Source organism: Curcuma longa, chromosome 11, assembly GCF_044706935.1.
Source record: "Curcuma longa cultivar G26 ecotype Majalengka, Jawa Barat chromosome 11, ITB_CL_G26_1.1, whole genome shotgun sequence".
Taxonomy (NCBI): Eukaryota; Viridiplantae; Streptophyta; class Magnoliopsida; order Zingiberales; family Zingiberaceae; genus Curcuma; species Curcuma longa.
The window spans coordinates 6,779,441-6,804,825 of record NC_133871.1 but is presented as its reverse complement, the minus strand read 5'-3'; the positions used below and the strand labels follow the sequence as shown (position 1 = coordinate 6,804,825).

Sequence of the window (25,385 nt, the reverse complement as noted above, 5' to 3'; positions counted from 1 at the left end):
AACTCTCGGACTCTTCTGCACCAGGGAGACTAGTAGACTCCCAAAAGAGCGTGACGACTGGGCCCACATAACATATGCGAGTTTTTTTTTTTTTGTTTTTTGATAATCCACGTGTCAGGCACAGTTCATTTTATTCGAGGGGAAAAAAATGCAATTTAAGAGGATATTTCATTTATTGTTTTCGGTTACATTTGGGCATGTCTTGGGTGTCTTATTTATTGTTTCACGTGGCACGTGAGCATGGTAATATTTTGGGTCCTTTCATTTATTGTTTCACATGCCACGGCCCATGTGATGGAAGAGCCTGCTAGCTTACTATCCGTCATTTTAATGATCCTATACGATCGACTTTATAATCGTTCATAAACAGATAAATTAAAAAATTATAATTGACCACTACGAAGAAGGTATTACATCGACTTCGTCAAGATTCGATTCTAATCCACATCAACAAATCTGCTCCGCAGTAACCAACTTAATCATACCTCAAGAACTGCCTGCTGAATTACTCCAATTCCACAAGAATCATCTCAAATGGATACTTAATTGGCACTCAGTGTATTTCAACAAACAATGAAGTTGATACTCTAACAATAAATTATTACATGAAATAAAAATTAAATTTTTGGAAAAAAATAATTTTTTTAAAAAAATAAAATTCCTCTCATTTGAAAAATATCGTCCGATCATCATAATTTATTTTCTTCAAATCACTATGAGATTAATATTGAGGAACATCTGAAGTAATATGAAGTGAGCATCTTCCTCTTAGTTGACACTTAACAGATTGAATTGATCCAAGTAAACTTGAAATAATTCTCTTTTGTTGGATTAGGAATGAAGTATAATGAGAAACTGTAAATATGAAAGCAGGTAAACTTGACTGAAGTAATTCTTCATTGGAAATATTATAGAGTAATGTAAATAATAAAAAAAATCAAGAAGTATCCTCACTTGATGACATTATGATAATAGAAAAATCAAGAGTCATACAAATTAGATTCTCTAGACTCTCATTTTATGTCTTTTGTTTTGGACTAGTTTAGTTTAATGCAATACTTTTGACCAAAACTATTACATAGACTAAACTAAACAAATTTCACAAGCAAACATTTCTCTATGTCTATATACCATATGAAGTCATTGATATCACCTTCTTTTCCTATTTAAATCCGTTTAGGTGTATGAAATAATTCTGGCTTAAATTGTTACATGGAGCCACATAAAATATAAGTGTTTTTACAAGGTTTAGAAGGTAACAAAGTGTTTCTGCATGAACGACAGCTAACAAACTCAAACATACAAGTAAAGGAAAACGAAAACAAACATGCATGGAGAAGAACAATTATTGCAGATTGAAAAAGATCAGTAGAGAGACAAAGTGACATAAAAACAAGTGATATTTGTAGAGAAACAAAAAAAAAAAATCATTAGTTCGGTGAAATTAGATGGCCACATTTATATTTGGGCATAAGTAAATGAGAACAGATCTATTTTTTGGGTAGGTGAGTGAATGTGCAACAGCTTAGTATATCTAGAAGGATAAATTTGACACATAACACAAAGGAGGATGACCTTTTGATGATAAATTAAAAAAAAAAAAAGTTGAGAATACACAGATAAAGTGCACCTACTTTTCCCTATCCCTAAAATAAGGAAACTACAATGAAGCTTAGAGGCATGAAAAGAAAGAATTCTTGTAAACAAATCAATCCATCAATCTATTTATCACTCGCTGAGAGGTCTTAAAAGAAATGGAAGAGCAGATAATTAAATTGGCAAACCACATCGGTTCTCCATTTATATTTCATCATCATATATATCATCTTAAGCTTCAATGGAGTTGCCTGCTTTACCTTTGGACTTATAACGATCACGACTGGATCTCTACATCCTTCATTGATGCCATGTCCACTTTGGGAGGACCTGAGTTTCTCCTCATGACAGCAGGAGATGTTGGAGCAAATTTTTCCCCTGTGGGGAATGACAATCTCTTCTTGGCAGAAGACATATCAGCAGACACAATGTTGTCGTTTGAAAGGCATTGGAAGCGAGACTTTGCTCTTGCAGACTCTGTCGGTGCCATGTAGCTTGGCATGGCTGTTGAACCAGAGAGGCTCTCATCATCCCTCACCGATGCAGCTGCCAAGCTGTGCCTTCGTGACCTCTCTGACTGAATGCTGATCATGCTCCTCGAGTCATCTTCCGTTGAGATCCAAACCGGTTTTGGGCTTGCAGATTTACTCTTCCCCAGTGACCAAGGGGGCCTAACAGGTGGCATTGCTGGGGACTGGTGGCTTGCAGGTTGATTTGATTTCTGAACTGCTGCTGGGGATGGTTTATCTGAATTTGTATCCCTATTAGCATAAGCTCTTAAGATCTCTCCACCTCCATCACTCTGAATGCTGCTCTTTACAGATGCATGGTCGTCCGGTAGTTCTCTTTCAGATTTGTGATTAGTCTCACATGACCTTGCTGCCATCCAGCGCTCCAACCAGCTCCAACCCCATTGTAGATTGTTGGGATCCATAAACATCGGGTTCACAGATTTTGAGGAGCTCTTCCACTGTTGCAGAACAAGTATTAAGGGTAGAAATGTTATTGAGTGGCCTTTCCCAACAGTAACATTTTTTAAGCAGTTAAAATTATGATTAATCAAACTCTTAACTATACAAAGTCACGTAACTAATTGAGATATGCATGCTAGTTTTTAGAACAAACAATAACCAGATAAGTGGTAGTAGATTTCATTAACAATTTACAAGATCAGGGATGTTTAACGTGCTGAATTACCTGATGAGAAAATGCATAAGCAAGTGCTCTTTCTCTTCTTAATGCCGCATCTTGCTTGCTCAGTAAGCTTGCTTCAATTTGCTCCTTTGTTTGCAAACTGTCATCCCATTCTTCTCCCATCTACATTAACATTCACTGCAGCTTCTAAACATTTTCTTGGGCCAAAAGGTTCCAGAAACATTAGAATTCAAAACAGTATGAACATTTATAGAGAAAAAAAATGGCAAGTCCTGACCTAAATTGATAATTTTCATTTCTCATAATCAAGTGTCCTATAAACATTGAAAAACCATGTCCAACAAGTATCTTTAAACGAGTAGCAAGAACCCAGAAAAATTGAGAATACTTTAAACATGACTCCTGCTGCTAAGTATCCCTGAAGCACCAAATAGACTTTAGTAAATGACTCGGTCTTCTTGCTTTCTGTTTAATGTTTTGATTTAGCAAATTCAGTTATGTGTATGCTCTCGATGCATAACTGGTGTTTAATCTTGTTCAAACTACCACACATACTCATCCTTACTTTGATGATTAGATCTCCAGATTTTATTGGAAAAGATCAGGGAAATCAGAAAAACCTGTAAAGAACAGCAATGTTTTGCATCTACCCATGGATTGGCAAGATATCTATACTATAAAAGAGAAGCATGTGAGAAGACATCAGGTGAAAAGGTTTACCTTCAAACTTTCAAGCTCTCTTTCATGTTTAAGGAGCATTTGCCTCTGAAGTGCCTGGTTTTCATCAAGAATCATAATTCTCCTTGCTCGAATCTGTGATTGGACCCTAGCTAGTGTCTGCATACACTTTAATGTGGTTGTTGCTTGGCGCTTAACAGAGTTACCATCAATCAGTGACTTAAGCCTAACCAATCCTTTCAAGGCTCGTAAAGCTCTCCTTGCCTTATTGAGAATTGAAAAAAAATTGTAATCACATTAACTTAAAGATATTTGAAAGAATGGGTGAGTCAATAAATTTGGTGAATGATACTTGACAAAACTAATAATGTGAAAATGTAAGTTTGGAGAAACTAATTACATGTGATACGGATGTTTAGAGAACTCACAAGGGTTATGAAATATTATGAGAAATTATGTGTGAAAAAATGGTTAGTGAACTTGATTCAGTCATCAAAACCCAAAAAATGGTAACTAAGATGATATCTGAACCAGTACTGGCAAAAAAGCTAAAACAAAGATGAAAATAATACAACCAAAATATAAGTTGATGATCGGGAACCATAAGTTGAAAAAACATTTGAATTCTAGATTTATGATCAAAGCTAGTCCAAAAATATCTAGTCGTGGAAACTATAAGAATCAATGTTCTCATCTAATGCACGACATTAATTTATATGTTAGTAATCATTATAATTTTATAATTTGTTGTCTAAAATTTTGATTCAATTTACTGGAGCTAGTGTCTCGTGAAGAATTGATTAGTGTAGAAGGACCACCTCTTCCTTAGTCACCTTAGCTTGCAGAGTCTTGGAACTTGGGGTTGAGAATCACATCTTCTTTTCCTCATCATCTAAAAGTTGGACGCCATAGAAAACAGCAGGGTCCATATTTGCATGTTAACACCTCAAAAGGACAACTACAAAAGAGAACACACTTATATGACCCTAAAGACCAACCTCAGCGAGGACCTCATCAAAGAGATCCTCAAGGAGCTAGGACTCGATAATGATCATTTGCAGCTCAATCAGTCTTCTTATTCTTCCCTAGTCAAGCAAGGTATAAGTCTTGAGGTGTAGACGAGTAAACCAAACGAATCAGAACACATGACCAAAGGATAGGTCACATAAAAAATCTGCCTCTTCTACTGCTTACCACTTCTATCTCTTATTTGATGTAGGGATGAAGTTGGGCTTCTATCCAAGGTAGGAAGATATGTTATAACTATCCTTAGTGAAACACACTCAGTAAGCCTCATCGAACATGTAATCAGTAGGTTCAAACCCTGCTCGATATGCCCACTGGGAACTCCATTAGATGCCTCCATGAGTTCAGGGAAATATGTCAAAGTTTAATTGCTAAGAGCTCAAGAATTATATCATAATGGGTGAAGAGGAAGATGGAGGCAGGCTAAGAAAGTGAGGCATTCACTAGAGGAGGGGGTGGGGACAAAAAACACGGTCATACCATTGCAGACCTAGGCATATGAAGTCACTAGGCAATCCACAAAACTCTTGATAAAATCAAGCATGGCAAAGGTTATGGTCGAGCACAAAGAAAGAATGACTCCCATTTTTGTCTCTATGTATTGACTACTTCCTCATGAAGAAGGTTTACTTCGATTGTGGTTGGTCGAGATAAACAAGGCGATGAGGCATTGAAGAAAGTAGTTTCAAAATAATAAGAACTAAACTAAAAAGGGTTTTATGAAAGGTGCAACTCAGGCTAAATGGAGAGAGAATACAACATACTAAATGCAACTCGAGAAACCACAAGTAGATCAAGCACTATGGCCTGATACCTAGATATGGGAAACCTAGTCGAACAACAAAACACGAGCAAAGACACCAAGGTACTTAGGAGGAAACTAATGAGCAAAGAGGTTTACTGACCGAAATCAAAGGAAGAAGAACCAAAATAGAAGCTATAAAATAGATAATTATGCAAAATACAAAATCACAACGAATGAAAATCCTTCAACTATAGTAAAACCCATTATATAACTGAAGATATCATGTAGAAAAAGTAAGGGAAGGTCGAGCGCACCTCATTAAAGTGTGTCACCAAGAGGTGAACCAACACCTGCTTAAGAGGATTGAATAAGATTCTTCACAAAAAAACTCCACAATGGTATGCTGGGCCTTGATGCAGTAGAGTAACTAACACTAGTAGAATCCCAACGCGCAACTGATTTTGTGTCCGTCATGCCATTTAGATTGGTGTAACAACAAAGAAAGAGAGAAAGCCCAAATAACCTCAAAACCTAGCTTAGGAATCTACCTCGGTTGCATTAACCTCAACCTGAATAGTTCAATTGACCCGTAGCAGTTATAGCAAGGGCTTCTGACCTATCAATTTAAACTGAATACTCTCCTGCACCCATTCACCGTAACCTTATATCTTATTCCTTAACCACTTTCCTCCGGCTCACCACTACACCTACCCTGCTCCAATGATCAATAGGAAGGTCTATGAAACTCTCCTGCACCCATTCACCTTAACCTTATATCTTATTCCTTAACCACTTTCCTCCGGCTCACCACTACACCTACCCTGCTCCAATGATCAATTGGAAGGTCTAAATGCATTTGTTAATCACAGCTTTAATATTATATATTATTAAGCGACATAAAAATTATGAGTGTGTCCCTAGTGTTAACGATATTTATATCCAAGTCCCTAGGTCTATAACATACATAAATATGATATTATATGCTCACCGTCATTTTTCTTCATCTCTCACGTACACCATTATCATAACGATCTACTGAACTCACTTGGTTAACCATTGTTGACAAAGGTTACTGATCATATAACAGATTCATGAAAATAGTAATTACATGAATATTTTTCATCATTATAACTTAATTATCATTCATTTAACTGTCAGATGCACTACCAACCAGCAAAGTTTATTTGTAGCAGTTAGACAATGATGAGATCGACTATTAAATGATATGAGCTGTATGTTGAACATAATTTCGCAGTGAAAAGTATTAGAAATAAGACAATTTTCCAAATAGCTTTAAGAAAAAAAAAACAATCTTTCAGCACAATGAATTTACAAAGATCCTACACATTAGGATGCAAATGCGTATGAATACAGGTTCAGAAGCCCATTTGAATAGCTTATCTTACAAAAACATGAAATTTCTTACCAGGTGACCCCGGAAAGCAGTCTGGATCTTGACTGCAGCAATCTCTTCTCTTGTCTTCCCGGGGAATTTTGTTGAAGCTGGGATGTGGGTGACATCCACTGTCGAAGTAACTGCAGGTTCTGGAGGATCAAGAGCAGTAAGCGGCACAGAGTTAGCATAGTTGCTTTCCTCAATCTCAACCTCCACCACCTTATCCTCATCTGGATGAGGCAGCAGCGAAGGAACTACCTCTAGACCAGCGACGTCTACTGTCCCAGCAGCAGATACATCCCGGAGTCGGGATGCCCCGGGTCCCAATTTCTTTTTCGATTTCTGTGAAAGAAATATCAAACACCACATCATTTTAATCATCAGGAGCAGCCTGGTGGCAGAGATGATATAAGCAGATTGGGTCAAAACTCATACTTCTCTCTTCCCCTTCGATTTGTGGCCGAAGACCTTCTTCACGGCGCCGAACCACTTGGCCCTCTTCCCCATGTCTTCTTCTTCTTCTTCTGCACAATCAGCCAACAAACCTTCCTAAATCAATTGAGGATCAAAACGAAAAAGGAAAGCCAGATCTCGAACTTATGAGATTGGCATTTGCATAACATGCATACTTCCAATGAAGTTTCCACCCGTGAAGTGTGCTTTTTGGCAAACAAAAAATGAAGATTAATTAAACAAAAAAAGAAGGAAGTAGCGGATTGGCAGTAGGTCTCATCTCACAATGCGGAATGGGGAATCGCCAACCACCTCGCTGCAGTCTCTGGATCTGCCCGTCGCCTCAACTTGAGAGACGAAGCATCAGTGGAGCAAACGCAGCGATGATTCCTCTCTCTGCCGGTGGCAGCTGGAGCGGCAGCCTGGCGAGGGAAGAGGAAGGATCTGGGTGGTTGGACTGGGTGGGACTCTGCTCAAAAAGAGCGAGACGACTGGGCCCAACTCCGGCAAATAGATATGCCAAAGATACGCGAGGTGAGGTTACCCGCATTTTGATTGGATGGATTGTGACGAGGTATTTATTGGGTGGGTAATTGTATGTAACAACCGCCTACCGGCTTGCTTCAATTACTGTCTAAAGATAGTTGAATTAAAATAATTAATATTCAAATCAGTTTTGTTTTTAAAAAAATAGATGGATTCAAGAAGACTTCCACTTTTTAATAATTGTATATATCAAATATTAAAAATATTTCATTTTTTTAATTGACGGCCGATATTTTAACTTATGTCGATTAATCTGAAAATTTTTTATTAAATAAAAAAATACTCCATCTAATCAAATAAAAAAATACTCCACTTAATTTTTAAGCACGTGCACATTTAAAAATAGTTTGCCGATAGAGTAATAGTGTTGGTGGATGGTCCCTATGCAAATCGATTTGATGGAGATGGTGGTATGCCTTTGGAGGTTCTAATTTGTAATATTAAATAAAATTTTAATTATTGCTTACAAGACTTAATCCTCCTTGATTTAGTCTACACAACTTAATCTACCTTTGATTTAATAAGTTTATGTAAACTTGGTTTGCATATTATTAGTATATATATCACTTGTACAATAATATATTCATTTAAATTTCTATTTATAAATACAATCTAATAATTCTCTAATATCAGACATCATTCATCATGGTCTAATTCACTCAATTTTAGTAAAAAATTGAAATCCATCATCCAGCGGCCCCATACGATCGATCCCACGACCATCTGTGAGGTAAATCGAGAAGCTGCAGTTGACTATAACAGAGGAGGACATTGTCTCGGCTTTGTCGAGATTCAACTCTTGCCCATTTCAGCAAGTCTGTCCTGTCGTAACTAATTCAATTATATCTCAGGGGCATCTAATTCACTCAAGAGTTAACGTCAAAGGAAGACTAAGCACGTGTTGTCCCATCCCTCTTGCACCTCAAATGTCGCCTTGTACCTCTTATAATTACCCAACGAACTTCGAGCACCTCAAATGCTCACTCAACATCTTTTTTTGCAACCTCTTGTCTTTCCTTAAATTTTATTCTTTTCGGATCCTAGGGGTAGAAATTTTTTTTTTGAAGAAAGTGGCTCATTCCGAATATATATCATCTGGTATTTTATGTATCATTTATAATAAAATAAACCTCCGATGTATTTTCTTTCAAGACGTCATTAAAAATAGATGATTCGTTAAGCACATACTATCATTACGAGACTCAACAATAGATCCTTCCTTGGGATATATATTTTTTTAAATTTTACTTTTTCTTGCATTAATTGTGCAAAGCCAAATAATTTGTTAATGGTCCTTGCCATTCTTGTATATTTGTTTGAGTTAGAGAAAACATATCGTGCGGAGCTAAGGTGACAGATTCCACCTTTTTACATAAGAGTTAGAGAAAACATGATGATGGACTAATATTAATAATAACAAATACAAAGAAAGATGTACACCGCCAACAAAACTTTTTGCGTCCTACTCAACGGCCTCAAGGTGGTGAATTGATTCCTATCATACCGTTCTGATCACTGGATTGGTATCAACTTAACTGGGGCAAATAAGTCAAAGCATGAAAATGCTAAACTGCTTGAATAATTGGGGTGTTGCATAAACTTTATGGTCATGAGATCTAAAACATTGTCAAATTTAGACATCAGCAATGTGCTTGAGCACCAAGAATCATCAATCTTAAGGGTTTGGAATGATGTAAAATATGAAGGTTTTATCAAGAAACGACTATTCCTGACAGCACAAGTTGCTGGAACACACAACATTTTCCCCATAGAAGTGCAAGTTTTGATGGGTAACCACAATCTTATGAAATATATGGAAAAGTAATCTACTTAGTTATCTGTAACACAATGAAACAAGTACTTTTGACTCAGTAAAGTAATCAATTCTTATACACAAACCAATCCTTATCAATTTGTTTATCGCTCACCGGAAGGTCTTAAAATAAATGGTCATAAATTGATATAACATCTATATTTTCCTCACTATATATCATCTTAAGATTTAGTTGAGTTGCTAGCTTCTCCCGTGGATTCTACATCCTTTTCTGATGCCAAGTCCACCTTGGGAGGACCTGAGTTCCTCCTCGTTGCAACAGGAGATGCTGGAGAAAATTTTTGTCCTGTGGGGAATGACAATCTCTTCTTCACAGAATTAACAGAAGATTTATTTTCAGAGTCAAGGTTGTCATTTGAAAGACTTTGGATGTGGGACTTCGCCTTTGCAGACTTTGTGGGTGCCATGTAGCTTGGCACGGTTGACGAACCAGAAAGGCTCTTATCATCCCTCATTGATGCAGCTGCCAAGCTGTTCCTCTGAGATCTCTCTGACTGCATGCTGACCATGCTCCTTGAGTCATCTTCCAATGTGCTCCATACTGGTTTTGGGCTTTCTGATTTAGCCTTCCCCAATGACCGAGGGGGCTTGACAGGTGGTGTTGAAGGAGACTGGCGGCTTGCAGGGCGAGTCGTTTTCTGGGATGCTGCTGGGGAGGGCTTATCTGAATTCCTGTCCCTATTAGCATAAGCTCTTGAGATATCTCCACCTCCATCATTCTGAGCGCTTCTCTTTGCAGTGGTGACCTCATTCAGCAGTTCTCTATCTGTTGTGCTCTTTGTGTCCAATGGCCTTGTTGCCATCCAGCGCTCCAACCAGCTCCAACCCCATTGTAGATTATTGGGATCCATAAACATTGGGTTCACTGATTTTGAGGAATTTTTCCACTGTACAGAGTAAGTTTTACAGAGTGAAAATTGGAATATATATAATCGTACTTTGCAGCCAACTTACAGTTCTAAGCCTTTGCAATTAAATTTTATCAAATTCTTAACTGAATATTAAGCTAAATGGAGATAGGAAAATTATACCAAATGATATGTGCTTATTTGTGATGCAATTATCACAAGATACATGCTTTTAGAATTCATAGATTTTACAATGTCATGGATGTTCAATGCGGTGTATTACCTGATGAGAAAATGCATAAGCCAATGCCCTTTCTCTTCTTATTGCAGCTTCTTGCTTGCTCAATAAACTTGCTTCAAGTTGCTCCTTTGTCTGCAAACTGTCGTCCCATTCTTCTCCCATCTATTATAGAATGTAATTTTAGTAGGCTGAATATGTTAGTCTGTCTTCCTTGGGTACTCTATCCTATCATTTATTGCAGGATTTGTACTCAAAAGCAATGAAAAACAATATAAGAAATATTGGAGATAACTTTCATAACAGCAACATTATTACAATTGGACTTGGCTAGTATTGAGAAAGAAATTCAAAGCCTGGCTGAATATTTGTCATATTTCATTATCCTAATCGTTGGTCTTTGAACAAATAGGAAGTTCTCAGGAGAAAACATTTGAAATAAGAGACCCAATGTCAAATGTCCTTGACATCAGCATTTCTTTCAGTAGGAAAATGGAGGAGTTAATTTGTAGCATTCTATTTCTAGTGCAGTTGTCTGTATGTTGTGAATGCAGAGCTCATTCTTAATGTTGTTTAAATATTTGAAATACTTTTCTTTAGTTTATCAATTAAATTTCCATGATTTAATTGGAAAGTAAAATTGGGAAAAAAATTTAAGTAAAGCTCAAAGATTAGAGAAGAAAACAACACATCTGATGGCATTTTTCTAACGGGCTTTATGGTAAAAAGAGTAACAAGCATACGATATCAGATTCAAATTTCACCTTCAAAATTTCAAGTTCTCTTTCATGTTTAAGTAGCATTTGGCGCTGAAGAGCTTGGTTTTCTTCTAGCATTCTAATTCTCCTTGTTCGAATCTGTGATTGGATCCTTGCTAGCATTTGCATGTATCGCAATGTGGTTGTTGCTTGGCATTTGACAGAGTTGCCATCAACAAGTGACTTCAGCCTAACCAGTCCTCTTAGTGCCCGTAAAGCTCTCCTTGCCTTGTTACAAGATTGACACAAAAACATTTTAAGCATTGTATTAATGTAAGAATCCAGGAAAGAATACACAGTCAATTGTGAAAGAATAATCATCAAAGAGGACACTTTTTTTGTAAACTTGATTAGGTCATCTAGCCTCTGAAAAATGGGTAGTAAGACAACCAATAGCTATGGTAAATGCAAGATGGACCAGTTTCACCGGTCATAGTAAAACTGCCCATACACATGGTTCAGGAGAGGGTACCATGGAAGTGAACTACTATAATGAGCAGTACCAGCCCAATACAAAAGCATGGGTTGTCTATAATTTTGAAGTGTAAAGGATCGCTTTCCCTATTGGAGATTGTCATGCCACTCGAGTGAGACAATGATCTCTTCTATGAACTGATATCATATTGCTATGTTAGCAACTGATGTTTTCTTTGAGATATATATACATCAATTCATTCTGATAACTCTTAATTAACTCTTCCTTTTAAAGTAGTTTATTCCTTGTCTAGTAATCAAATCATACTCATGTTATGAAGCGTGAGAATGCTGTATAACTGTATCAAATTTAATCCTCATGATTTCTGTTTGTGTAGGTTGCTATGGCTTTGTAACAGAGGTAGCTTTATTGGCGCACAAGTTTAGGAATCTGTTACTTGAAGCTCATTTTTTTAGTTGAAATCTATCATGCATTGATCATGTCTATGATCACCGATTGTTATAAATATATAAGTAATATTTAAAATTTTAGAAGTTCATATAATTGGTTATGTTTGGATTTAAGTGTAATTTAGATTATCTTTATTAGGCTCTAGTTCTCTATGTTTATTGATTTAGGCAATGCATTTGTGATTAGTTCACTTATATTGATAATCAGTTTAATATGTTTTTGACTAACTCTCTTGTTTTGATTGCATTCTTTGTTAAAACGTATATTAAAACTTGATAGATAGCAAAATAATTAAAATTTTTGGGAGATCCTGGTGAAATTTCCAAAATAATGAAATGGCATCCAAAAAACATTGATAAGTATTAAGTGATCACAGTGTTTATCCTCCTTCATTTTGATTCTGATTTTGTTATTGAAGATTTTGAACAAAGTTACCACTATAATTGAACTAACATCTTTAAATTTAGGAAAAAAATTCCATTTTGCTAGTGTTTATATTACTATAATGACACACTAATCTCACCCAAAATTCTATTGAACTAACCAAATTGACCCAAAATTCTATTGAACTAACCAAATTGACCCAAAATTCTAAAATTTTACTATAGATACCCTAATCTCACCCTCATCTAGCTCACGTCTAATCAACCCATAACATTGTCACTCACTCAACTCTCATTGCCTCAGCCCTCATTCTCTCTAAGTCTCAACTTGTATTTGCTCTAATTTTCTTATTAATCTATTTTTTTATTATTTAATTATGTAGTTTATAATATCCTTCATACTTAATACTCATAATTCCTCACTGAGGCATTGCCTATGTCATAAGCATACCACCACTTGGTTGATGCAGCTTTTTGCATCAGGAGAAATAAACTTTTAAATTTTTTATTGATGCATTGAATTTATTAAAAATATTTTTTTATCCAAAATAGATAATTGTTAACTAAAATTTATATTATGATATAATGATAGGTCATGATTGTGATTCTAATGTTGGATACCCTAGACTCTTTGGCTCTAAGGACGAAAATGCAGCTCTATGGTTGAAAATGTTGGATCCTTTTGGTTTATAAGAATGAATCTTTACCTATCTAGTATTTGTGCCCTTGGAAAGATCTAACAAACTCGACCTAGTGAATGGGTCAGTGCCCCCTTGTAATCAAGGTTGTTTTTTAAGTTGATAGGGGAACGGGGGATGGACTCAAAGGCAACTATTAGCAACATGGCCAACCTCATGCGCAACCTTGCTCATCATGGTATCAAAGAAGTGGTGGCAAGCTTTAAAGCTAGAGATGTGGCCAAGGTCACTCAGGAGAGAAAGATGGGACCGTCTAATGTTAGTCATAGTTATAAATGTCATAGTTAAATTTGGGACTGTTTTAACATGTTTAGAGATGGTAAAAATGACACACTGCAAGAGTTGCAATAAGATTCTCACTCGCAAATCTTCCATTGTTAACAACGGTTACTGATAATATGAAAGATGTAATGAAAATAGTATTTACATAAAATATTTTTCATCATTATACCTTAATTATCATTCTTTTAACTGCCAGATGTTGTACTACTGACGAGCAAAGTTTATTTGTAGCAGTTAGATAACAATGAGATCAACTATTAAATGAAATGAAATGTATGTTGAACATCATTTTCAAGTGATAAGTGCAAGAAATAAGACAATTTTCCAAGTAGCTTTAAGAAAAAGCAGTCGTTCAGCACAAAGAATTTACAAAGATCCTCCAATAAATTAGGATGCAAATGCGTATGAATGCAAGTTCAGAAGCCCATTTGAATAGCTTATCTTACAAAAAAAAAAAATGAAATTTCTTACCAGGTGGCCCCGGAAAGCAGTCTGGATCTTGACTGCAGCAATCTCTTCTCTTGTCTTGCCGGGGAACTTTGTTGAAGCTGTGACGTGGCTGGCATCTCTTGCGGTAGCTGCAGGTTCTGGAAGATCAAGAGCAGTGAGCGGCAGAGAGTTAGCATAGTTGCTTTCCTCTGTCTCAACCTCCACCACTTCATCCTCATCTGGATGAGGCAGCGACGAAGGAACTACCCCTGGACCAGAAACGTCTACAGTCCCAGCAGCAGATACACCCCGGAGCCGGGATGTCCCGCGTCCCAATTTCTTTTTCGATTTCTGTTAAAGAGGGATGAAATTAAAGACCACTTCATTTTAATCATCAGGAGCAGCTCGGTGGCAGAGATGATAAAACCAGATCGGGGGCAAAACTCATACTTCTCTCTTCTCCTTCGATTTGTGGCCGAAGACCTTCTTCACGGCGCCGAACCACTTGGCCCTCTTCCCCATTCCCTCCTCTTCTTCTGCGCAATTAACTAACAAATATTACGAAACTCATTGAGGATCCGAATGAAAAGGGAAAGCCGGATCTCGAACTAGTAGATGCAACATATGAGAGCTCCATTACTTGCATATTTTCAATGAAGATTTCTACCCGTGAAAAAGGAAGAAGAATCAAAGAAATAGAATGAAATGGCGGATTGGCAACATATCTCATCTCACCTGACGGAACGGACGGGGAATCCTCAGCCTCCTCGCTGCAGTCTCTGGATCTGCCCGTCGCCTCGACTTGAGAGACGAACCATCAGCGGAGCAAGCATAGCGATGATCTCAATCTCTGCCGCTGGCAGCTGGAGTGGCAGCCTGGCAATGGGAGAGGAAGGATTTGAAAGGTGGATCTGGGTCTCGACTCTGGGATTCCGCGCACTGGAGATGCTGGGCCCCAAAAGAAACGCGTTGTCTAACTGGATAGTGATGACGTATTTAGTGGGTATTTGAATGTACCCACTCCCTACCTGCCGGCCAGCTTCCAACCGTTTACCAATTACGATTTATTGTATGTTTAGTTAGTTCAATTAAAATAAGTTATCCAAAACGTACATTTAATCCACGTGTCGAGCTGAGCTGAGCTGCAGGGGCGCACTGGGCCGCGCCAGCTGGACCTGGGATTCAATCAAAGCAAGGTGGCTATAACTGTTGGAAACTCAAATATAGGATCCTTTAGTTATCCAAAACAGTATGCACATACGTATCAGTAATAAGAAACCATATAGAAGAAGCATCTTTGCAAGTATAAAAAAAAAATGACTAACTTGTACAACACAGCTACCCGCGGTTCGATCTCTAGCTACGACGTATTTGTAGAAATTTTCTTTCAAATGGAAAACGCAATCAAAAGATGTTGAGCATCTAGATTGGCCGCCGTATGCGCTTTCCGATTTATCCTGGTAGTCGGTGGGAAACATCCGTGGACCGGACCAACCACCCCCAGAGATGTGGCTACTCGGATTATCATTTTTTTTGGAAACTCAAATATAATAAAATACGACGGAAGGCTATTATAATAATTTTTAATGAAATATATTTTTTCCTCTTCTAGCATGCTATTTCTCTTTAACACAGATACACCGCTAATTTTATGATCATCTATGAAAAGATAAATAAAAAAATTATAATTAATTATGATAAAAAAAAAAGATATTATCTCAATTTCACTAAAATATGTCATTTCTCAACCTATATAAAAAAATAAGAGGGCTAGACCTATACATTTGTCACATGTCATCTCTGATTTCTTTATCCATGTTTTTTGAGATTTCTTTATCCACGTTTTTTATTCCGATTAGAATGTCGGAAGGGCAACATCAAAATACACTTTAATCCCATTCTACATTAAAATACGCTTTAATCCCATTTTAACTTTTTATTAAATTTTATTAAGAGTAGTCTACTTCTCTATAGTCATCTCCTTTTTCTACAAAAGATAGAATTTGTCACTCTAACGATCCCACACGGTCGATTTCACGATCATTTATGACGAGATAAATCGAGAAATTGTAATTGACCATGATAAAAAAAGATATTATCTCAGTTTCATCGAAATTCAAATCCTTACCTATAGTCGTCTCCTTAACGATTGATTTCTTTATAATCGATTCCTCGTCGATTGATTTCTTTATAACCAACTCCTTAATGATTTCTTCTGTATCGATTTCTTGATGATTGACTTTTCTGTAATCTGTAATCGACTATTTGATGATCAACTCCAACTCAGTTGTAGAATTGGTGCTGATTCAACACAAAATCAAGAGATCTAATTTTTCATGAGATTTGATTCATCCCTCATTCTCTCGGACCGGAACAATCAGTTTGTCCTATGGAAGCCAGATAAGGAACTAGGTGCAGCTCTCACTGCTAATCCAGAAATAAAGATATTATACACGAGCAACCAATATATTTGGAAATATATATAGAAAAATTATACACCTGCTTATCCCTGGCTGAAAATAAGGATACTACACTGAAGCTATTTATCATGAAATGTAATAATTCGTGTAAACAAATCAATCCGTCAATTTATTTATCAATCACTGAGAGGTCTTAAAAGAAACGAAGTAGCAGATAATTAAATTGACAAACCACATCGGTTCTCCATTTATATCTCATCATTATATATAACATCTTACGCTTCCATGGAGTTGCCTGCGCCTGCTTTACCTTTGGACTTTTATAATGATCAAGACTGGATCTCTACATCCTTCATAGATGCCATGTCCACTTTGGGAGGTCCTGAGTTTCTCCTCATGACAGCAGATGTTGGAGCAAATTTTTCTCCTGTGGGGAATGACAATCTCTTCTTGGCAGAAGATATATCAGCAGGTTCGATGTTGTTATTTGAAAGACATTGGAAGCGGGACTTTGCTCTTGCAGATTCTGTTGGTGTCATGTAGCTTGGCACATTCGTTGAACCAGAAAGGCTCTCATCATCCCTGACCGATGCAGCTGCCAAGCTGTGCCTCCGAGATCTCTCCGACTGCATGCTAATCATACTCCTCGAGTCATCTTCTGTTGAGATCCAAACCGGTTTTGGGCTCGCAGATTTACTCTTCCCCAGTGACCAAGGGGGCCTAACAGGTGGTGTTGCTGGGGACTGGCGGTTTGCAGGTTGATTTGGTTTCTGAACTGCTGCTGGGGATGACTTATCTGAATTTGTATTCCTATTAGCATAAGCTCTTAAGATCTCTCCGCCTCCATCACTCTGAATGCTGCTCTTTACAGAAGCATGGTCATCCGGTAGTTCTCTTTCAGTTTTGCGATTAGTCTCCCAAGACCTTGCTGCCATCCAGCGCTCCAACCAGCTCCAGCCCCATTGTAGATTGTTAGGATCCATAAACATCGGATTCACAGATTTTGTGGAGCTCTTCCACTGTTGCAGACCAAGTATCATGGGTAGAAATGTTATTGCCTGGCCTTTTCCAACACTAACATTGTTTAAGCAGTTATAATTATGATTAATCAAACTCCTAACTACAAAAAGCCACGTCGCATGTTAGTTTTTAGAACAAACAATAACCAGATAAGTGGTAGTAGATTTCATTAACATTGCACAATGTCATGGATGTTTAATGTGCTGAATTACCTGATGAGAAAATGCATAAGCTAGTGCTCTTTCTCTTCTTATCGTCGCTTCTTGCTTGCTCAATAAGCTTGCTTCAATTTGCTCCTTTGTTTGCAAACTGTCATCCCATTCTTCTCCCATCTGTCACCGAATGGAACTTTAGCAAGCTAAAATTGAATTATGTTTTTTTTTGTGTTCTACATTAACATTTAAAGCAGTTTCTAAACATTTTCCCGGGCCAAAATATTCTAGAAACATTAGAATTTGAAATATTATGAACTCTTACGGAGAAAAAAAATCAATTTCTGGCTAAAATTTGTCATATTTCATTTCTCATAATCAAGAGTCCTATAAACATATTGAAAAATCATGTCCAACATGTATCTTTAAACGAGTAGCACACACCCAGAAAAATTGAGAATACTTGACATGACTCCTGCTGGCTAAGTATCTCTGAAGCACCATAACTTAGGCTTAAGTAGCTGACTCAATCTTCCTACTTTCTGTTTATTGTTTTTCTATGGCCAGTTCAGTTATCTGAATGCTCTTAATGGATAGCTGGTGTTTAATTTTGTTCAACTACTACACATACTCATCCTTATTTTGTTGATCATTATCTCCAAATTTTTATTGGAAAAGATCAGGGAAATCAGAAAAACCTGTAAAGAAGAGCAACGTTTTGCATCTACTCATGGTTTGGCAAGATATCTTTATTATTAAAGAGAAACAAGCATGTGAGACATCAGGTGAAAAGGTTTACCTTCAAACTTTCAAGCTCTCTTTCATGTTTAAGCAGCATTTGCCTTTGAAGAGCCTGGTTTTCCTCAAGCATCCTAATTCGCCTTGCCCGAATCTGTGATTGGACCCTAGCTAGCGTCTGCATGCACTTTAATGTGGTTGTTGCTTGGCGCTTAACAGAGTTACCATCAATCAGTGACTTAAGCCTAACCAATCCTTTCAAGGCCCGTAAAGCTCTCCTTGCCTTGTTCAGAATTGAAAAAGAGGGTAAACCAGTAAATTAGGCAAATAATAGCTAATAATGTGAAAACATAAGTTTGGAGAAACTAATTATGTGTGGCATAGATGTTTAGGGAACTCGCAAAGGTTATGAAATGTTATAAGATATTATATGTGAAAAAATGGTTTAATGAACCTGAATCAGTCATCTAGACCCAACAAATGGAACTAAGATGATATTTGAACCAGTACTGGAAAAAAAGCTAAAACAGATTTAAATATACTACTACCAAACTACAACTATGATGTTCAAACCAGAAGTTGAAAAAAACATTTGAATTTTAGACTTATGATGAATCAAAGCTAGTAAAAATTATCTAATCGTGGAAACTATAAGAATCAATGTTCTCATTAGATCCACGACATTTATTTATGTATTAGCGTTCCTCCAAAATTTTAATCGAATTAACTTTCTGATAATTATATGTTTAATTAAGTGGCAAACAAGTTAGGTGAAAAAAAATAATCTTGGATTGATCTTGGCATGCTTTAGCACGCTGAGTCTCAACAAAACACTATACCAAACTAATACAGTTCTAGCTGCATATCATAACACCCGCATAGATCCATACTTCAAACCTATACAGTTCTGGCTGCATATCTATCTGATCTGAGACAGTTATGACCAATGAGATGGTATTATTGGATTCTAATGATAGATGAAACTGTGTTGTTTTTCCTACTAGAAAATTTATTGAGCTACATATGGGCGTTACTATTAAAACATACCCTGAAGTGTTCATTCATAGATTTAAAGTTTTCTTAATGGTGAAAATATATATGCAAATATATGGTGTTAACAACACGGACACATCCTTTCTTATGGCTAAGGTTAATATATTTTATATTTTAAAAATACCAAAACTATACGAGCATGACACGATACGGAAACTGTATCGTTCCAGTCCGGGACTGAAATCTCGGCACGACTCAGTATTTTAAACCTTGGGCATAAGAAAGGAGAAGAAAACAAATGCAGTAGAGATTAACTATTACAACCAACCTCTCTTTAAGATACTTGGATTCAATAACCACCCAACACTAGTGACCTAGCATAAGATCAATGGTTATAAATGGGATCCAACGATTGGGATATCAAGGTAAGGTTCTCCACGTTGGGTGTATCTACATCAACAGTGATTGGTAACATTGGCAATGAATTGGAAAAGGACGAAGGTCCAAACTGGCAAGAGGCTATTTTGTTATTCTGTGACACATTTTGTGTAAGAGTTGGAGTGAAACTAGAGAAAGTAAGGTATTAATAAATAAAAGTCGACGAATTATTTAAATGACGGTCTAGAAGTTTCTGTACTCATACTCAAGAGGTGATTCTGACACATACCAAATGACAACAATATCTATGGCTGCATCACTGGTATGACATGCCTTTAAAGCAACATAAAGTTTGTTCCTAGTCAATCCTCACATAAGTGATGTGGCAGCATGTTCAACAAATATATATTAATTAAGTTGTAGCATGCAACATTGATTAATTTAGTCAACAACTTTTGAGTCAAAGCATCCACCATCTTAAGGTCATAGCTTTTATCGAATCACTACTGGGACCCCACACCCTCTCTCATTGCCTGGCCCTTTCATCGTCTTTGCCCTCTTCTCCCTCTTGCTTTCCCTACATTTTCTCTCCCTCCTCTAGAATTTACCTTTAACTTGACTCCATCTCTCTAGTGCTCTCTATCATCATAGGTTTCCCAAAATTGCCTAATCTGGTATTCTTAGTCTGATCCAGACTTCACATTTGGTTGACTGCCAATCAACACTTATTCTTAAAGGGCTGAACTTGGATGATGAGCTCTATGGCTTTGCAAACGGGAGTTGGAAATGTTAGACCATCTCTTTTGGGTTTGGGGCCATGTCCAGGAAGGCAGCTCTATCTTTGCCAAACTTCTCAACCTTCCAATCCATTTATGCTTCAAGGCTTTCCTCTTTGGTTAAAAAGAAGCTAAATAAAGATCAATCATTTTGCAATAGACCAGCTAACTAAATTTCTGTCACTGGCACTTGCACTTGTTGTATAAGAAGATAATGATCGAGATGTTTAGTGGCATGCCAGCTCCCTTCTTGTAAGTGTTTAATTTATTGATTGACAAAAATTTCTCTTTCTTAATGTATATATTTATGTTTGTAGGCAGTGTACTTGCCACATGAAGTTAAGGAGCATGGCATCTGAAGCAATTAACACAAGTTATTGTACAGAAACTGCCGACTTGTTCCATAATAATCCAAAAGCTAAAAAGGAGATAAAGATTGATCCTTTAGGTTTTCACAAAAGCCTCCAAATCCATTGGTCAAGTAAGAGATGAAGACATGATGAAACAGAAACAGGCCAACTACCTTTCTGTTTGTATCTGATTGGTGGCAAGTTGCATTCAAATGACTGAGACTAATTGAAGAAAAGCAAGAAGATTCTGTTATTAAATTTCACAATCAAAATGAAAGGTACTGTTAGAGCTAACATTTTTCTTCTACACTTGTATCACAAGGATTAGCTATATATACTAAATTACTAGCTATATATCCATTAGAGCTAACATTTTGATTAATTCAGTTTATTCGGTTTAACACAGAGTAATTTAATAACAGTGCATAAAGAGGTGAAAAAGATTCTTTGCATCAAACCCCACCATAGTATGATGGATCTCGACGTAGTAGAGTAATTACTGCAAGCTAACTATACCCCCACGATCTAAGAGTTAATAGGATCACAATGTGTCACCCATGATGTGTTTGTCATGTTGTTCTAACAAGTGCCACCATAAAATTCCTCACCACACAATTGACCTATGACATGTCATAATCAAGACAAGCAACACCTTAGTTGATGTCCAATCCAAGCATATGGTAACATAAGGTAATGTGAAACCTTGGGTAGTGGGGAAAAGGATTATACTCCCTATAACAACAAAAGAGAGAGAAAAAACAAGAGAGAAAGCTACAACAACGCCACAAATGCATCTTGGGAGTCTACCTCAATTGCATTAACCTCAACCGACCCCCAACAATTATCAAGCCCCTAAGCGATTCATTTAAACTGAATACCCTCAAACACCCAGTTACCTTCACCTCAGATCTTATTCATCAACCATTTTCATCCAGCACAACCCTACACCCAACTTGCCTCAATGATCTATCTAGAAGGTCTAAATTCATTTGTTAGTCACAACCTTAATAATATATATTATTAATCAATATATACATTATGAGTGGGTGCCTAGTGTTAATAGTGTTTACATTGAGGCCCTTAGGTCTATAAGATACACAAATATGATCTTATATGCTCATCATTATTTTTTTCATCTTTCACTTACACCATTATCATAACAATCTATTGAACTCACTAGGTTAACCATTGTTAACAAGGGCTACCGATAATATGAAAGCTTCATGAAAATAATAACTACCAAAAAATATCTTTCATCATTATACCTTAACTATCATTCATTTAACTGCCAGATGTACTACCAAAGAGCACAGTTTTTTTTGTAGCAGTCAGATAACAAAGAGATCAATTATTAATGATATGAGATGCATGTTGAACATAATTTTGAAGTGATAACTACAAGAAATAAGACAATTTTCCAAATAGCTTTAAGAAAAAGCAGTCTTTCAGCACAAAGAACTTACAAGGATCCCATACACTAGGATGCAAATGCGTATGAATGCAGGTCTAGAAGCTTATTTGAATACTATATCTCACAAAAAAAGATGAAATTTCTTACCAGGTGACCCCGGAAAGCAGTCTGGATCTTGACTGCAGCGATCTCTTCTCTTGTCTTGCCGGGGAACTTTGTAGAAGCTGTGACGTGCGTGGCATCTCTTGCGTTAGTAACTGCAGGTTCTGGAGGATCAAGAGCAGTGAGCGGCAGAGAGTTAGCACAGTTGCTTTCCTCAATCTCAACCTCCACCACTTTATCCTCATCTGGATGCGGCAGCAACGAGGGAACTACCTCGCGACCAGCAGCCTCTACAGTCCCAGCAGCAGATACATCCCGGAGTTGCGATGTCCCGGGTTCCAATTTCTTTTTCGATTTCTGTGAAAGATAGATCAAAGACCACATACATTTTTATCATCCGGAGCAGCACGGTGGCAGAGACGGTAAAACCAGATTGTGGGGCAAAACTCATACTTCTCTCTTATCCTCCGATTTGTGGCCGAAGACTTTCTTCACGGCGCCGAACCACTTGGCTCTCTTCCCCATTTCCTCCTCTTCTCCTGCACAATTAACTAACAAACGTTACGAAGCTCATTGAGGATCAAAATGAAAAAGCAAAACTGGATCTCGAGCTAGCAGATGGAACACATGAGATCTCCATGATTTGAAAATAGGTCTCCTCTAACCTGGCGGAATGAGGAATCCTCAACCACCTCGCTGCAGTTCCGGATCTTCCCCCTCGCCTCAACTAGAGAAACGGAGGAGCAAACGCAACGCCGATCTCTTTCCGTGCCGCCGGAAGCTGGCAGCCCGGCGAGCGAAGAGGGACGATTTGAGAGGCGGATCTGGGTGGTTGGACTGCCTCTCGACTTTCGGACTCTGCCCACTGGCGACTATCAAAAGCGCGAGACGACTGGGCCCCACGCCGGTATATGAATAAACGAAAGCTACGAGAGGTATTCTTACCCGCATTTTCATTGGATGGATAAATTTTGCAAGTCACCCTTGAAAATAATTCTTTTTTTTTAATATACGAATTCAGTGTAAAATACATAGATTTTATTTGATGAAAAAATTTATATATAAACTATTTTTTATATTAATTTTTGTTAACAATTCAATTAAAATTATTATTATTATTTACTACACTAATAATATAAGGAGTTACGTTTGTAGCCATTGCTATAATAATTTTAATCATATTAAAGTGATTTTAAATAATCTTATATAAAAGTAATTTATGTGTAGATTTTTTTTTTATTAAGTTGAATTAATTTTTTTTTACACATTGCAATAGTTACTACAAATATGTTTTATATAAAAAATATAATAAAGTATTTTTATATAAAAAATTAAAAATCTTTTAATAATTAAAGATTTCCTTTTTAAATTTTTATCTCATCATCTAATTAATTTATTTTAGAGGTGGATGATCCAACCTCATAAATCATAAATCTAAAAATATATAGATGGATTCTAATAGGGCAGTCCAACATCACTAGTAAGAAGCTACCTCTACTCACACGAGGGATAGCAAGATCAAAAGAGAAGAGAAGGAGCCATGGTTTAGACTACTCTTCCTATTGATACCAATAGTAGGTATCGGACGATCGGATAATTAGTCGGCTCAAACAATCAGATAGTCGATCGGTCCTAATATATTGGGACGAACTCCACGAGCATTTAAAAATATTACCATCTACTATCAATTGATGGTGATGAATTATTAAGTGGGGGGTAAGGCCATGTGCCAACTGCCCACCTGCCGACTGCTACTTTACCATCCATCCACCACCATTTTGGCACCCGTGCACTGTGCGTGATATCGATACAGACGCCGCGCTGGATGCGGCTGCATCACTGGCATGGCGAATTGGCGATGGCATGCCTTTGAAGCAACGGAAAGTTGTCTGTTCCCTGCAGTCGATCCTCGCATAACTGAGGTGGCAGCATGTTCATCAAAAATATATAAATATAGATAGATAGATAGATATAATGACTGGAGACTTTCTCCTTCCTTGGCTGAATGGCAAAAAATTAAACAGGTTCGGGTAAACAAGGATGATCAATCATTCTGCAATAGACCAGCCAACGAGTATATATTAATTGCCGGTGACAGGCCAGCTCCCTTCTTGTACTTAGTGTTTTAATTGATTGATTGATTGGCACAGTTTTCTCTTTGTTTATATATTGATCTGCCTGTAGCTAGGTAGTTTAATTACTTGTCAGAGGAAGATGAAAGGAGCAATATGTCTTGTGCCATAACAGTCCAATTAAAAGCCAAAAAGGGAGATGAAGATTGATCCTCGAGGAGGCTTTCACAAATTAAAGCTAGTTTCCAAGTCCAGTACTGGCTGAGAAAGAGATGCAGACATGAGGAAAGCAGGCTAGCTAACAACCTTGTAGTTTGTGTCAGAATTGGTGGTCAGTGCCAGTCAAGTAGTTGAGACTGACCAAAGAAAAGAAAATGAAAGAAAGAAGGAAGATTGTACTATTGAATTTCACAATAAACATTAATTAATTAATTGTTGGAGACAACCATATACATTAAATAAATATAATTACTAGTACATTTATGGTAGCTGTCTGTCTGTAAAGAACCAAATGCAAATTAAATTAGAATTTTGCAGCTGTTTTGTTTTTGTTTTGTTGCTGTTGTTAGGTAAATATGCGACCTGGCACACCCCAAAGCCATGTGCTTCAGTGATGAAGCCAGAGAGGCAATTATATATATATATATATATATAGTTTTTTATTGGCAAAATTTCTTAAATCACAGTAAAGAATTAATTGATCATTGGATCACTTAATTTGTTTCATAAATTAATTAATATCCTAAATAAATGCTAATTTTTGTGGATCTACACAACTCCAAATTCAAATATAAGAGTATTAGTTAATTGATGGGTTCTTGAGAGTCCTAGGAGGAGCTAGTACAATCACAATAGTACTCTCACGTTAGCATTTTAATTGGTGTAGGTCCATCATTATTTATTGAGGAAATATTGGAGTTGTTAATTAAATTATGTGAGTAGTAGATATGTATATATATATAGAGATTTCTTGTGAAATTGGAATCAAGAGTACTTTGATTGTCTAGATATATAATTGCCAC

At 36.9% G+C, this 25,385-nt stretch overlaps 1 protein-coding gene across 1 annotated transcript; it reads right to left on the bottom strand.

Moving 5' to 3' along the window:
* Positions 1–1,641: 1,641 nt before the first annotated feature.
* Positions 1,642–23,125, bottom strand: LOC141837035 (uncharacterized). Its single transcript, XM_074724515.1, has 17 exons — positions 22,957–23,125; positions 22,745–22,830; positions 22,337–22,648; positions 18,343–18,564; positions 17,604–17,723; positions 16,704–17,390; positions 14,687–14,768; positions 14,402–14,487; positions 13,994–14,302; positions 11,280–11,501; positions 10,561–10,680; positions 9,594–10,316; positions 7,032–7,145; positions 6,627–6,938; positions 3,472–3,693; positions 2,794–2,913; positions 1,642–2,566 (listed from the first exon to the last, which is right to left on the bottom strand). The coding sequence occupies exons 2-17, from the start codon at positions 22,814–22,816 to the stop codon at positions 1,874–1,876; spliced, it is 4,416 nt and encodes a 1,471-aa protein (XP_074580616.1). The 5' UTR covers positions 22,817–22,830; positions 22,957–23,125; the 3' UTR covers positions 1,642–1,873.
* Positions 23,126–25,385: the final 2,260 nt, after the last annotated feature.